This window comes from Aulostomus chinensis, chromosome 15, assembly GCF_037954235.1.
Source record: "Aulostomus chinensis isolate RoL2024-O1b breed Wild chromosome 15, RoL_Achi_v1.0, whole genome shotgun sequence".
In the NCBI taxonomy this organism is placed as follows: domain Eukaryota; kingdom Metazoa; phylum Chordata; class Actinopteri; order Syngnathiformes; family Aulostomidae; genus Aulostomus; species Aulostomus chinensis.
Genome location: NC_141334.1, coordinates 13,806,929 through 13,819,040, shown reverse-complemented (window position 1 = coordinate 13,819,040; position 12,112 = coordinate 13,806,929). Strand labels below are relative to the sequence as shown.

The following is a 12,112-nucleotide window of genomic DNA, read 5'->3' as shown; positions in this document are numbered from 1 at the left end:
TGCATCTGTTTTGTCTGATAAACTGATGGTTTGTTGCTAACAAATTGTACAATCTGAATACATTCAGTTCGCTTCCTCAATTAGTGTTTCACTTTCCTCACAAACATGTTAATTATCAGCTGCATTTTAATAATGAGCTACTGGCATTCACAATTATACAAAAACACACAACATGTATTTCCCTGTAAGATGCCGCGAGTTCTTTATTTACACAAGTACAGTCTGGTGATTAAAGTGGCTCTGAAGCCCTTGCAGAAGTATTGACCTTGTAATTAATTATACGGCTCGCGCCTCGCTAGGTGAGCCACAGAAACATTTAAAAAAAAACAGCTTAAAAACATGAAATGAAACTTCACGCAACTTAACATGCATGATTCAATATCGAGAAATTTGAAATCATGTAAAGAGGGGGGGGGGGAATCTCATGGTGAAGATGCTTTGTTAAACTTAGTATCTTTTTCTATGTTTTCCCCCAAAATTCAGCTTGTTTATATTTATCTCTGTGAGAGATATGTCCGGGTGTATGTGTGTATATAAATGTGTGTGCGTGTGTGTGTGTGTGTGTGTGTGTGTGTGTGTGAGTGACACTTTGGTATCAATTAGATTCAGCATGTGGAATATTTAATTTCTTTGTCTTAAATGAAGAACACAGTGTGTTGTTGAGCTACAGCTTCACCAACGATGTTCACACTGCTTCTTTGACCTTGGGAGAGATTTTCACACTTCAGTATCTTAAGTCTTTGGTGCAGCCGACGGAATAATAAACAGATCTTTAGGAGACCAGTGTGAGCTCATTACCCTGCTGATGAGCATGAGTGACATCCAGCCTTATTGTTGGTGAAATATTAATGAACCAAGAGTGTTTTCTCCACTCACTTTTACACACACACACACACACGCACACGCGCACACACACACACACACACGCGCGCACACACACACGCGCACACACACACACACACACGCACACACACACACAAACAAACAAACAAACAAACACGCACACACTCACATACACCCTGGGCTGTTTAGACCAATTTCCCCAGAGCACAAATAAAGTAGGCAAACTGCGAATTAGTGCAGGTCTCCGTGATTTTGTTCATATTAAAGCGAGATATTAAGCTTGTCTGAAAACAGCCTCAAATATTCTGATGAAACGTTGAGTTTATATCATCACTTTTCAAAGACTTCCACTCCCACATCCTTCACAACATTTCAGCGCAGACATTTTTTAAGTCTTCATATCCCAATGTGAGTTCAGACTAATTTAGGAGATTAAAGAGAGATATTTTAACTCGCCCAACCCCAAACATGCCCCCATCAACCCCCCTCACTCCCCCCCCCCCACACACACACACAAGCGCATACAGGCAGACATGCTAACATACAAGATGAAAGCATCTTTCACTAAATGCATCTGAAACACCAATGAAAGGTCCTCACCGACTTTGAACAAATCATCCTCACAGAGAGGATGTTAAACGACTGTCATTAATTCTAAATGGGATGCACAATATACAGCTCATTAATTTACAATACAAGAAACATGTTTTGGTGGATTTCATAGCAAGAACAATAACAAATGAATAATATCCAGAGGGAGAAAATAACAAAGGGACTCTGACCTACTGAGGCCAACAAATTCATTTACATGAATGTTACATGTTTATTTAAAGTCATTGTCAGCCGTGAAAATGAAGCACTTCCCTCTGTCAGCGCAGTCGTGCAGGAATGAATCCTAATCCCTGAAAGTTGCCTAACCTCCCTCGGATCCCTCGTCTTGAGACCAGCGAGATTTTTGATTGGGATTTTGATGAAATGGGTGAAATAAGGTCTAAAACCGGCTTAAAAACTATTTTTAATGTTTTGTTCTCAGGCAAAAACATGCCACTTAAAACTTAAGTGTTTATGCATCTTCAAAATGGTGGTTGCAAACTAGCTGCTGAGCAAGTCGTCATTTCACATCATCACACTTGAACACAGAAGCTTGAATTCGTGTTGTGGTGAGGTCGAAGTAACGAATGTGTAGATTCGTTGATTTATAGCACTTAGCATTTATTAGCTTGGTACATCTGGCGTTTTTTGGGGGGGGGGGGATCATAAACATGGTGTTCACTTGCGAAGATGAACTTGCTGAACAAACGCGCAAATCTTAAACTTCGTGTGAGTTTCTCATCGGCAGTCAGTCGAGGGAAGCCTTCCTGGTTGGACTGCTAAATACATCATCACCAATCGTAATCTAATTCTAATTCTAAGATCACACTGTGCCATACTGTACTCTGTCCTTCAGCTCCTCCCCTTTTCTTGAATGGTAAATGATTTTATTTGTCAACCAAGAAAAAATTCTGAATGTTTGGTCTTTAACCAAAACCATTTTCAGCAACACTGCTCAGGGCAGTGTATTTTTTACCTTTGCCATTTATATCAGTTGGCTTGTCAGCTCACTGAATTTGCTTTGCAGTTGAAATAACTGGGAAAAATGAAAGAATCAGCCTCCTTCACTACGACGAAAATAAATAACGTGCACTGACTGCAGAAACTCAGAAGACTGCACAACTATATCAAACTTGGAACATGGGGTTTTAATGTAGGGTAGATCAAATTTAGTGTTTAGACTCTAAAAATACATAATTCATTCTGATGTAAAAACAAACAGTCAGTGTCGTTGGTTGAACTGCAGCTTATATGAGGTATTATGATAACGGTATTAGTTCCATAATCATCATGTTTTTTGTGATCTAATTGCTGAGCCATGGCAGAGCGAAGGTAAGCAGCGAGGACTGTGATTTTATCTGATTTTGCCTGATTTTGTCTCTTATGCTGTTGTTTTTCCGAGGGCCTCAAGCGCACAATAAATACATGAACATTTATTATGACACGACTGAATACATCAGAGATAAGTTTGCTGAAAGTAAGGCTGGACGTGTCGGCGTCTGCAGGGAAGAGATCACATGTCAAACCAAACCATTTATTCTGCAAACCAACAACTTTCATGTATTTTGAGGTGATTAAAAAAAAAAAAAAAACTCTCACACATCCCAGAAAGATTTATGAAAGAGAAATCACTGTCTAAACTTGCAATGTTTCATTTCTTTTCATTTTTTAAAAAAGGTAAAGCACAAAAGTCTTCCATAAAAATGAAATGTTGCGTGTTCAGTAAGTCTACGGGATCTTTCTTTTGAAAAACTTTAATCGACTTGCCCTTGTATACGCCTGCCTTTTAAAGTGCATGTGCAAAAATATTATTTCTATCAGATCTGAACAACGCAAACTCCTACTGAAAGCTCTGACCGTGGCATTATGCTAGTGTGTGCTGCATCTACGGCCTGAATAAATATCGGTTGTGTAAAACTCAAAGGTGGCAGACGTTTAGTCTCTGGGGTTTAAATGGCTCTGCAGAGCAGCATGACACACAGCGCTGTGAGTGACACTGAGATCTCTCCGTTGGGAACAGTTTGTCGTGTTTGATTATGGATCTGAAAATCTGATGAACACAAGTGAGGCACAAACACGAAGTGCGTGACCTTTGTTTACAGTGACCTTCCCTTATTCTTCACTCTAACCTGTGTACATTTTCAAGTCTTTGTGTGTTACGAGGCTTAATGTCATGCTTCCCACCACTACGGCACTTTGAGCTGCATGTTTTGTGTGAAAGCTTCTACGCAAACAAGGTTTATTAATATTGTGTTGTGGAAAGTGCTTTGAATACTACAAGTCTTCGTTTAAGACTCTCGCCACTGTTTGAGCTCTTCAGGTGTCATCACCCAAAAGATGTGGCACCCAAAGGAGACCCAAACAGATGCCGTAGTCCTTTACATCTAACACCTCTAATTTACCATGCAGTCCTTGAGGAATAGCAAATAAACATGTGACTGGCTGTTTCAGATCTGTCACGGCTTAATTATAATGCAGCCTAGTTTAAACATTCATGATTGAATGTAATATTTTGCTTGTCAGTTTTCTTTTCTTTTTTGTTGTTGTTGACATGATTAACTCTTTAATGCCAAAACACAGAAACAAACAGGTGATTTGTAGGCTAAACATACGGTAACATCCACAAATCCCCTTGGAGATGCTTCCATTCACAAGTTGTAACTGTATTCCGTGTTTTCATCGTATGTTCAAAGAGGGGCAAAAGTTGAGGACAATAAATTCTGAGAGAGATGATGATGAAATGATGGTGTAACCCTCACTAACGTGCCATACGTGCACTTGGCATGCAGCATCGACTTTTCTGACTCCTCATACACAACATCCTGACAATTAATGTGAGTATGTATGGACGGCCTAATCACACTGTTCATTTTATGAATATCTCAATAGATTGATCCAAGTCCAGTTTAACCAAGAGCTGTTCTAACTAACCTGTTAATTAGATTAGACACAAGACTCCACTGGGTTATCTAAAGCAACATATTTCATACATTTTCCTGATTCACGACAAAGGAAACTGTCATCAATGGTGGAGACAGATGGGAAAAGCAGAGGTGCTGTCATGAACAGCACCTTGGATTCCTCTCATGATGCGCAAACACACAGACCTCAGTGGACCAATTAATACAGACGGGGAGAGCAGTCAGCGATTTCCTGGGAGACCCTCCAACTTCACCAGCTACTACTATCTCAATCTGCTCTCCATTACGACCACATTTATCTGGATTGCATCAGGTTGCTACAAATCTCACTCCACTCGTGTGCATGCATGCGCGCGTGTGTGTGTGTGTGTGTGTGTGTGGCTGCTGAACAGCTCTTCTGTACCAGGGCTGACTGTTTGAATGACTCAGATTAACGTGGACTAGTGTACATCATAATCCTTCTCAGAGAATCTATAATCTACTGATATGGAGCCTCTTAACTGATGGCTAAATATCACTTTAACATGTGTACAAGAGGATTTTGTGACAAAGCTGCACAAACAGTGAAATTTGACATTGGACTGATAAACAGAGAACATAGAATGCACCTGATGGCTGAGCAGAGCAGAGCAAATGTTATGAAGCGAATGCATTGATTTTAGTGCGTCGAGAATCCTGGTGTGTGTCTTCAGTTTTTGTCTGACACAATAGACGCATGAAACGAAGCAGTGGCAGAATTCTGAAACTGTAATTAACTTTATTTTTACGTCATGTTTAATTGTCATTCTGTATTTTCACACAATTTAGACCATGGCTAACTTTAAATCAAAGGATTTGTTTCACATGTGGCGCCACTGTAGTGATCATGTTCAAGCAATTCAACTTAGATGTTCTGAAAATTAATTCAATAAAAAGACATGCTTTGAGTAGACAAATCAATTAGAGGCTAAATGCTAATGTCCGGCTAATATGCATATTCAGCAGAAAAGGAAATGAGCCCATTGGTTTAATGTCCCCGAGATGCCACTCTGCAAATAAGACGAGGGAACGGTCGGACGGGGAGGAGTGCAGACACAGAGGTGAGGTAGAAGGAAAACAGTAGGTGTGGAGAGGGAGAGCAAGAGAGAGAGAGAGAGAGAGAGAGAGAGAGATGCAAATCCCATGGCAACAGCAACCAGAAAACAAGTCTAAAATAGGGGGCAGTGTCCGCTATTACTATAGCAACAGGAGAACAGCACTTTCACTCAGCTTCCAGATTTGCTGAAAGGAGAAAAACAAAGCTGTATTCCTCACATAATTGTTATTGACAGTCATTACCAGGGAATTCATTTAGTTCTGCCAGCTGTGTCTGAATACATTAGCCATAAAAATAAGGATTCTCAAATTGTATTCGAATAACAGTCAACAATATGGAGTCGGTGATTTGTCCTCCATTAGTGACTCACTCACTGTCAATTCCTCAAACAACGTCAGGCTGAGAGTTGACATTTATCGATTGACTACATCAATAAGCTTAAAATTAAATGTATGACTTAATATAGTAAAATTTTACAAAGACACTGCAAGAACATGATGACAACATAGATTCCTTTGATGTTCCATCTAAACAGGGGTCTAAGGACGTAAATAACACTCAAATTAGTGAGACATAACTATTCTGAGAAGACGGATACCCACGAACTGATGAGTTTTGACAACTTATAAGAAAGGAAATAAAGAAAAAAAATGAAAAACGGTGGCTTTTAAAACTCCGCACTCGGTTTGTTTACGTGAAACATGTGCACCTTTAGCACTGAGGGGGGGGGGGGAGACAACAGGCTAGTGATGCTTTGCCTTGCCTACCATCAGCCAATCAAAATTCACATAGAGCCTCAGCCAGCCAATGAGGACGCGTCATTCTGAGCAGGCGCAGCCAATGGCACTACGCCTGGACCACTGATGCAACAGAGATGCAACAGCAATCACACTCGTACTGAACAATAATGTGTGTGTTGTGAATCAACTACGCTTCCTCCAAAATAATACACATAGTAAAGTACAGTATCTGTATATGTGCTGTTTATGTGTTCGATTTTATTAAAATCAAGTCTATCAGCAGGTTTCTGACGACGGTCGACGCCCTTTTACTGGCCGTCTCCATAGCAGCAAGCTTCAACAGGAAAAACAATGACAGGTTGAAGACCGTCAAATGGAATTTAAACAATAAACATGATAGCATTTCTCCGGCGTGGTACTTTTATTAAACTAAACCAGGCTACATTACACCTTCAGATTTTAACTTGCCACTTTGTTGTGTTTCTGTCTAAGACAATACAATTTAAAATGCATTTAAATTACTTAATAGGCAAGCAGCAACAAGTACCGTGCACTGCTTTACCCATGCAGCTGCGGTTTTCTGCTAGTAGGACGTCCTTCGGCAAGGGTGGGGGGTGGGGTGGGGGGTAGGCGGAGGGATCTGCTCGGCGGCGGCGGTGACGCAGTTGGTTGCTAGGTGTGAATGGACTGACGCTTTCTCACAATTATGCTGCTCCTCAGTTCACAGGTCGACCACAACAAAGCAACAACTCTTCATCTTGCGCCGTCCTGGATATCTCGAGCTAAACAACATGGCTCTTTAAACTCTTTAAGAAGTTGGACCCCAAAAAGAAGTCGTGCTTTGCTTTGGCAACGCACCCCCAAGTGCTCTATAGTTTTTCTGCAAGAATGGAGTAAGTAACACGCTCTCTCTACTTTCTATTCATACAGCCAAGTTTGTTTGTGTTTGTATGTTGTATTTTTTCACTAATTCATTTTTAATTAATCTAATTAACTTGAAAAACTCCTACTTTATTTCTATATTTTGTGCTTATTTGATAAGTTTTAATCATGTTTTGGTCTGTGTTGATAACACCGTATGTTACTGTATGATACCGTTATTTATACTGTATAGTGAACATATTACATCACATTTCTGCCATTTGCAGCTGTAAATCTCATCACATCACATGATTTACATGTCACTTAAACTGCTGTAATGCTTCAGTGATCAAACAGTGGTGTTAACCTACGAGGAACATGCAATTCAAAGTGGCTGATCTGCCATAATCCAATTTAATGATCAGGTTGTCTCTCTCTCTCCCCCTCTCTCTCACAGGGAGAGAGAGGAGAGTTAGTCCAGTGGCTCTTGTCAACAGTTGGGCCCTTGGCAGCCTCACAGGTCCCTTGGGTCTTGAGGATGTCAAGTGTTGGACGGAGGCAGTTAAAAACCCAAAGGACAGCTCTCACTTCTCTACCATAGTCTCATTCTGAGGGCTTTGCTGTTGTTGTTGTTTTTAGCAATTAACATGTGCTAAAGTGAGTATTTATGAATGAATGTATGAAGCAAGGGTTTTTGTTTTTTTTTCTTTAGTCACGCTTTCCTCTGTTAGGAGTCATGTTGAGGAACCTGCTGGGTGACATTCCTCATACCATCAGTTGATTGTTGGACCATTTCGTCCTCGTACATTTCTGATCCCGGCTTCTGTCTCACGCTCCAGGTTTCATTATGCTCACCCAGCCCTGCTCTCTGTGGCCCATCTGTCAGACCCCGCTCACTCCCAGCATATGCTCGGACTTGGACTGAACCAAGGCACCAACAGACAAAATGATGGCAACATCAGCTCCTGTTTGGAAGACTCTTCGTGTCTGCCCGGCAGACCCCCTCGCTCTCTCTCACCCACAGGCTAACCACAGCCAATCACAGGGGTGCAGGGGGGAGGTGTCAGAGGAGAGTCAGCACTTAATTGGTGAGTTGCAGCGAGTTCGCTTTTTTATATTTTTCCCCATTTCAGGTGGGCTCGGCACTGCAGCACATTCGTCCTTCTTGAACAGTAGGTAATAAAGTAGCTACGTCTCATACACGTTGCAACTTTATTCCGAATTTTTTTTCTTTTGCATTTCCTGTTGGCGACAAGATTTTAGAAAACTGATACGTGCAATATGAGATATTTAAATTGTATTTGCATATTCAGCTGTTACATTTTGCTTCATCAGATAGTTTGTCAGGATTGAATTTTTTTCTTTCCTCGATAGGTGATGGTCTCACTGACTGGATGACGGAAGAAGTGGATTTCTCCTCGTACCTCCCTAACCCTCCTTCCCCTCCTTCCTCCACCAGCGCCTCCCTTCCCCCTTCACCCCTTCAGAATGATATCCAGGTGCCCTCTGACTTGGAGGTCATGACCTCCCTGCTGCAAGAGGAACTTGCCCAACTAGAAGACTACTTCCTGTCCGAACCGCTGCCAGAGAAAGGGCCGAGGCTGGCAAAATGCGACAGGGGTCCACTGCTGGCAGGTCCTCAGCCGTTCAATCAGCTGCCATTCGCATCATACTCTGCAACCAGCCAATCGGAGTCCAGCCCACTGCTTGTCACCCTGGCAACTGGAGAACTGGACTTGCTGAGTATCTGTGGTGGGCCCATTGGGCGATCCAAATTTCCAAGACACGCCCCGTACAGCTGTAGTCGCCCCAGTGGGTGTGGTAGGAAACGAGCTCCTGATGGCATGAGGTTCAATGATGGCTACGATAACAGTCTGCTGAGTTCCAAAGGAAGCAGCTCAGGTGCCTCAGCAGTGGCCATCGCGGGTAATTATGGGTCTGTGGAGGAAGATCCGCTGGTTGGCAAAAGCTACTGTCTGGGTAGCGCCGTGGAGGTCAGGAGATGTGCCGTTCTACCAAAAGACGAGAAAAATTGCTGTTTCGGTCAAGATGTCATAGGCGATGCAAAGGTTGTTGGTGGTGGATTTGGTTTCGGTGGATCACTTGATGGCCCGCCAAAGAAAGAGGATCTGTTGATGTATAGTATGAGGGAGGTCAGCGGAGGTTCTGGTAACAGCGAGATGCTGAACAGTATCAAAACAAGCGTGGAGGTGACAAAGGCCACTGTTTCTTGGAAAAGTCAGAGCAGTGAAGGTTGTTATCTTTCAGCGGTGCCTCAGTCTGAGGCCTATCACAGCTTCTTAGGCAGCGTTAACGAACAGGTGAAAGCAGAGTCCAGTCTACAGATCGCGCAACATGATGTTCACTGTAATTTCCTCGAGGATCAGGGCCCAGAGTGTGTGTTAATGGCTCGGGATTGTCTGAACTTGGAGTCGTCAGGGCACAGGCAAGCATGCAGGTTGAAGGAAGACCACTGCGCTGTGAAATATGAAGTGGATATCATCCCAGGAGAAGGTGGAGAACGCAAACAGAAGAAGAGAGATCAGAACAAAACGGCCGCTCACAGGTGCAGTTTAGTTTTCGCTCGACAACTTTGATCACAACCTGGTAGATTTTCATCTAAACCATAATTTGCCCCATGCAGGTATCGCCAGCGAAAAAGGGCGGAGCTAGATTCTTTGGAGGAACAGTTGCACTGCCTTGAAGGGAGGAACCGGGAGCTCCGGGACAAGGCAGAGTCGGTGGAGCGGGAAATCCAGTACGTCAAAGACCTGCTGATTGAAGTTTACAAGGCCCGTAGCCAAAGGCTCAAGCAGGACCCCAGCACCTGACCCCAAATACCTGCAAGTACACTCAAAGAAGGCAGAACAGGGAAACTGTGGAGCTTTTGTGTCTTTATAATGGTCCAGAATTAAATGTTAGGTCTGTTTTTTTACAATTAGGATTATTTCATAGCAGGGCGGGCTTATGCATGCTTTAATGTGAATTATTTTGGACATTTCAAGTCAGCACGCAATGCTTCCATTGCTTCCACTCTCTAATCACTTGAACCTGCACTGTGACATTGAGATGCTTTGAACGACAATCATTTTTAGTAGAGCTCACACCGCGTGACTCACTAATTGAAAGGTTTATTTAGGAAGAAGTATGTTAATTATTATGCAGGTTTGACATTTTTACAGCCTTACATTGGAACTGATAATCAGCAATAGAACTTTGTTTTCTTTTCTTTTTTTTTTTCTTTTGAAATATTTCATTTGCACCCTCTCCAGCAGATGACGGAAACAACTATGTCAACATTTGGGGAAAGGTTTTTTTTTTTTGAATTTTAAACAAAATTTTCAAACCAAACAAGTTAATTACAATTTTTCATCTTCCTTGAACAGCGAATTTTTAACTTGTGAATAATTTAAAATATTACAATTGCTGCTGAATATATATTGATTTGAACCGCTGCTGTAAAAAAAAGAAAAAAGAAACAACTTTTTGTCATAACTGAAACAAAAATGTATCATCTTTAATATTTTAATGTTGACATCAGCTTTACTGATGCCCCGCAACTTAAGATGAGACTGTTTTGAGCAAGTGGCTCCTCAATGATTGTTTCCTTTTGTTTGTCGAACATCTCAACTGTGCTTTAGTAACATTGTCTTCTGTATATACATTTGTTTTCATTTGCCAATATTTTCATTTCCTGAAATGTAACCACTTTTTGTGGCAGTTTTTGCAAATAATCAAACAGCAACTGCTTCGAAGGTGGAAACATTTTATCCTGTTTGCGGAAATCTGTAAATTATTTTCACTTGAATATTGCAAATTAACAATCTTTCTTGCAGCTCAGGACATTTTGCCCCACATTCAGATGATAGTCGATGATTCCTGGAAGAAGATACAAAGTAAAGCTATGCTGTCTTTCTTATTACACAGTTCAAAGAAAATCACTTGCATTCATGTTTTCCTTGTATTTTTATTTTCTTATGAACAAATATTGTAGTAGAATTTTTACCAGCCTCCTTCTGCATGTCTTTCCATAAATATTCTCTCTCTCTCTCTCTCTCTCTCTCTCTCTCTCTCTCTCTCTCTGCAAGAGGAAATATTTCACACATGAATCGGGATTCTTACTCTAAACTGCTTTTTAAAGCAATAAGTTTTATAAGCCTCAGGCTGATCTGCACTAATTTATAAAAACCTTTGTATGTTCAGGGAGTGGAGTGTGATTTCTTTGTAGGGGGAAAAAAACAACTCCTTAGATAATTTAAGGTTTTTGCTGCGTTAGCTTTGGTGTAAGATGATTTATTTCATTTGTTGCAAATACACACACTGTTAAAAACTACTGAGCATATTTTTTTCTATGCACATTTTATTTTAATATGAGGCTTATGTGGTTTCCTTCCTGCGGTGTACTATCAACTCAAGTTGTTGAAACCAAAAAAGAAAAAAAAAGTTTAATGGCAACATACTTTCATATGAGCTCACATAATAAAGCTGTCTTATTTCAGTTTTATTTGATTGTCAGCATATTACCTTTGTGTGTGTGTGTGTGTGTACTCGACATTTTTGCTTTTCAAAATAAAGTGTCTTCAATACAATCCGTTGATTTTTTTTTCTTTCTCCAAACAATTTTAAAATGCATTTTCCCTTTTTGTCAATGGCAAAAATGATCATCATCCGACTTAACTAGTTTCAAATAGGTCTGACTTTTGAGAAATATAATAAATCGTTGATGTTTAGCGGTGTTGATCCTCCAGGCCCTCATGAACGAGCGTTGCGGTGTCCTCCGAGCCGCGGGCCCGCACACTTCCAGCGGTCGATCTGAAACTATTTATTGTTATTAATAGTGACCTACTCATTTAATCTATATTTACTCGGAATAAATAAAAAAAATGTCACGCCAAAATATTATGAAGAATTGCCGTTTCCGTCGAGGTGACGCCGCAACAATATAAAATTCGTCTTAAGGCCTGTTTAACCGAATAAATTCTCCCGAATGATTAAGCACACCTGATTCGGGTTTAAAGCCCGATATTCTACTATTAGCGTGTTTTATTCGCCGTGAGTAGGAAAGGCACAAGCAGTGCAAC

At 41.1% G+C, this 12,112-nt stretch overlaps 1 protein-coding gene across 1 annotated transcript; it reads left to right on the top strand.

Moving 5' to 3' along the window:
* Positions 1 to 6,837: 6,837 nt before the first annotated feature.
* On the top strand, positions 6,838 to 11,595 carry atf5a (activating transcription factor 5a). The gene is made up of 4 exons (XM_086226224.1): positions 6,838 to 7,063; positions 7,871 to 8,119; positions 8,406 to 9,597; positions 9,676 to 11,595. The coding sequence occupies exons 2-4, from the start codon at positions 7,978 to 7,980 to the stop codon at positions 9,860 to 9,862; spliced, it is 1,521 nt and encodes a 506-aa protein (XP_086082350.1). The 5' UTR covers positions 6,838 to 7,063; positions 7,871 to 7,977; the 3' UTR covers positions 9,863 to 11,595.
* The last annotated feature ends 517 nt before the right edge of the window (positions 11,596 to 12,112 follow it).

Coding starts and splice junctions, on each gene's coding strand:
- atf5a (XM_086226224.1), top strand. CDS start 7,978: ATGATGGCAACATCAGCTCCTGTTTGGAAGACTCTTCGTGTCTGCCCG. Junction 8,120..8,405: donor GGAGAGTCAGCACTTAATTG/GTGAGTTGCAGC, acceptor TTTCCTCGATAG/GTGATGGTCTCACTGACTGG. Junction 9,598..9,675: donor AACAAAACGGCCGCTCACAG/GTGCAGTTTAGT, acceptor TGCCCCATGCAG/GTATCGCCAGCGAAAAAGGG.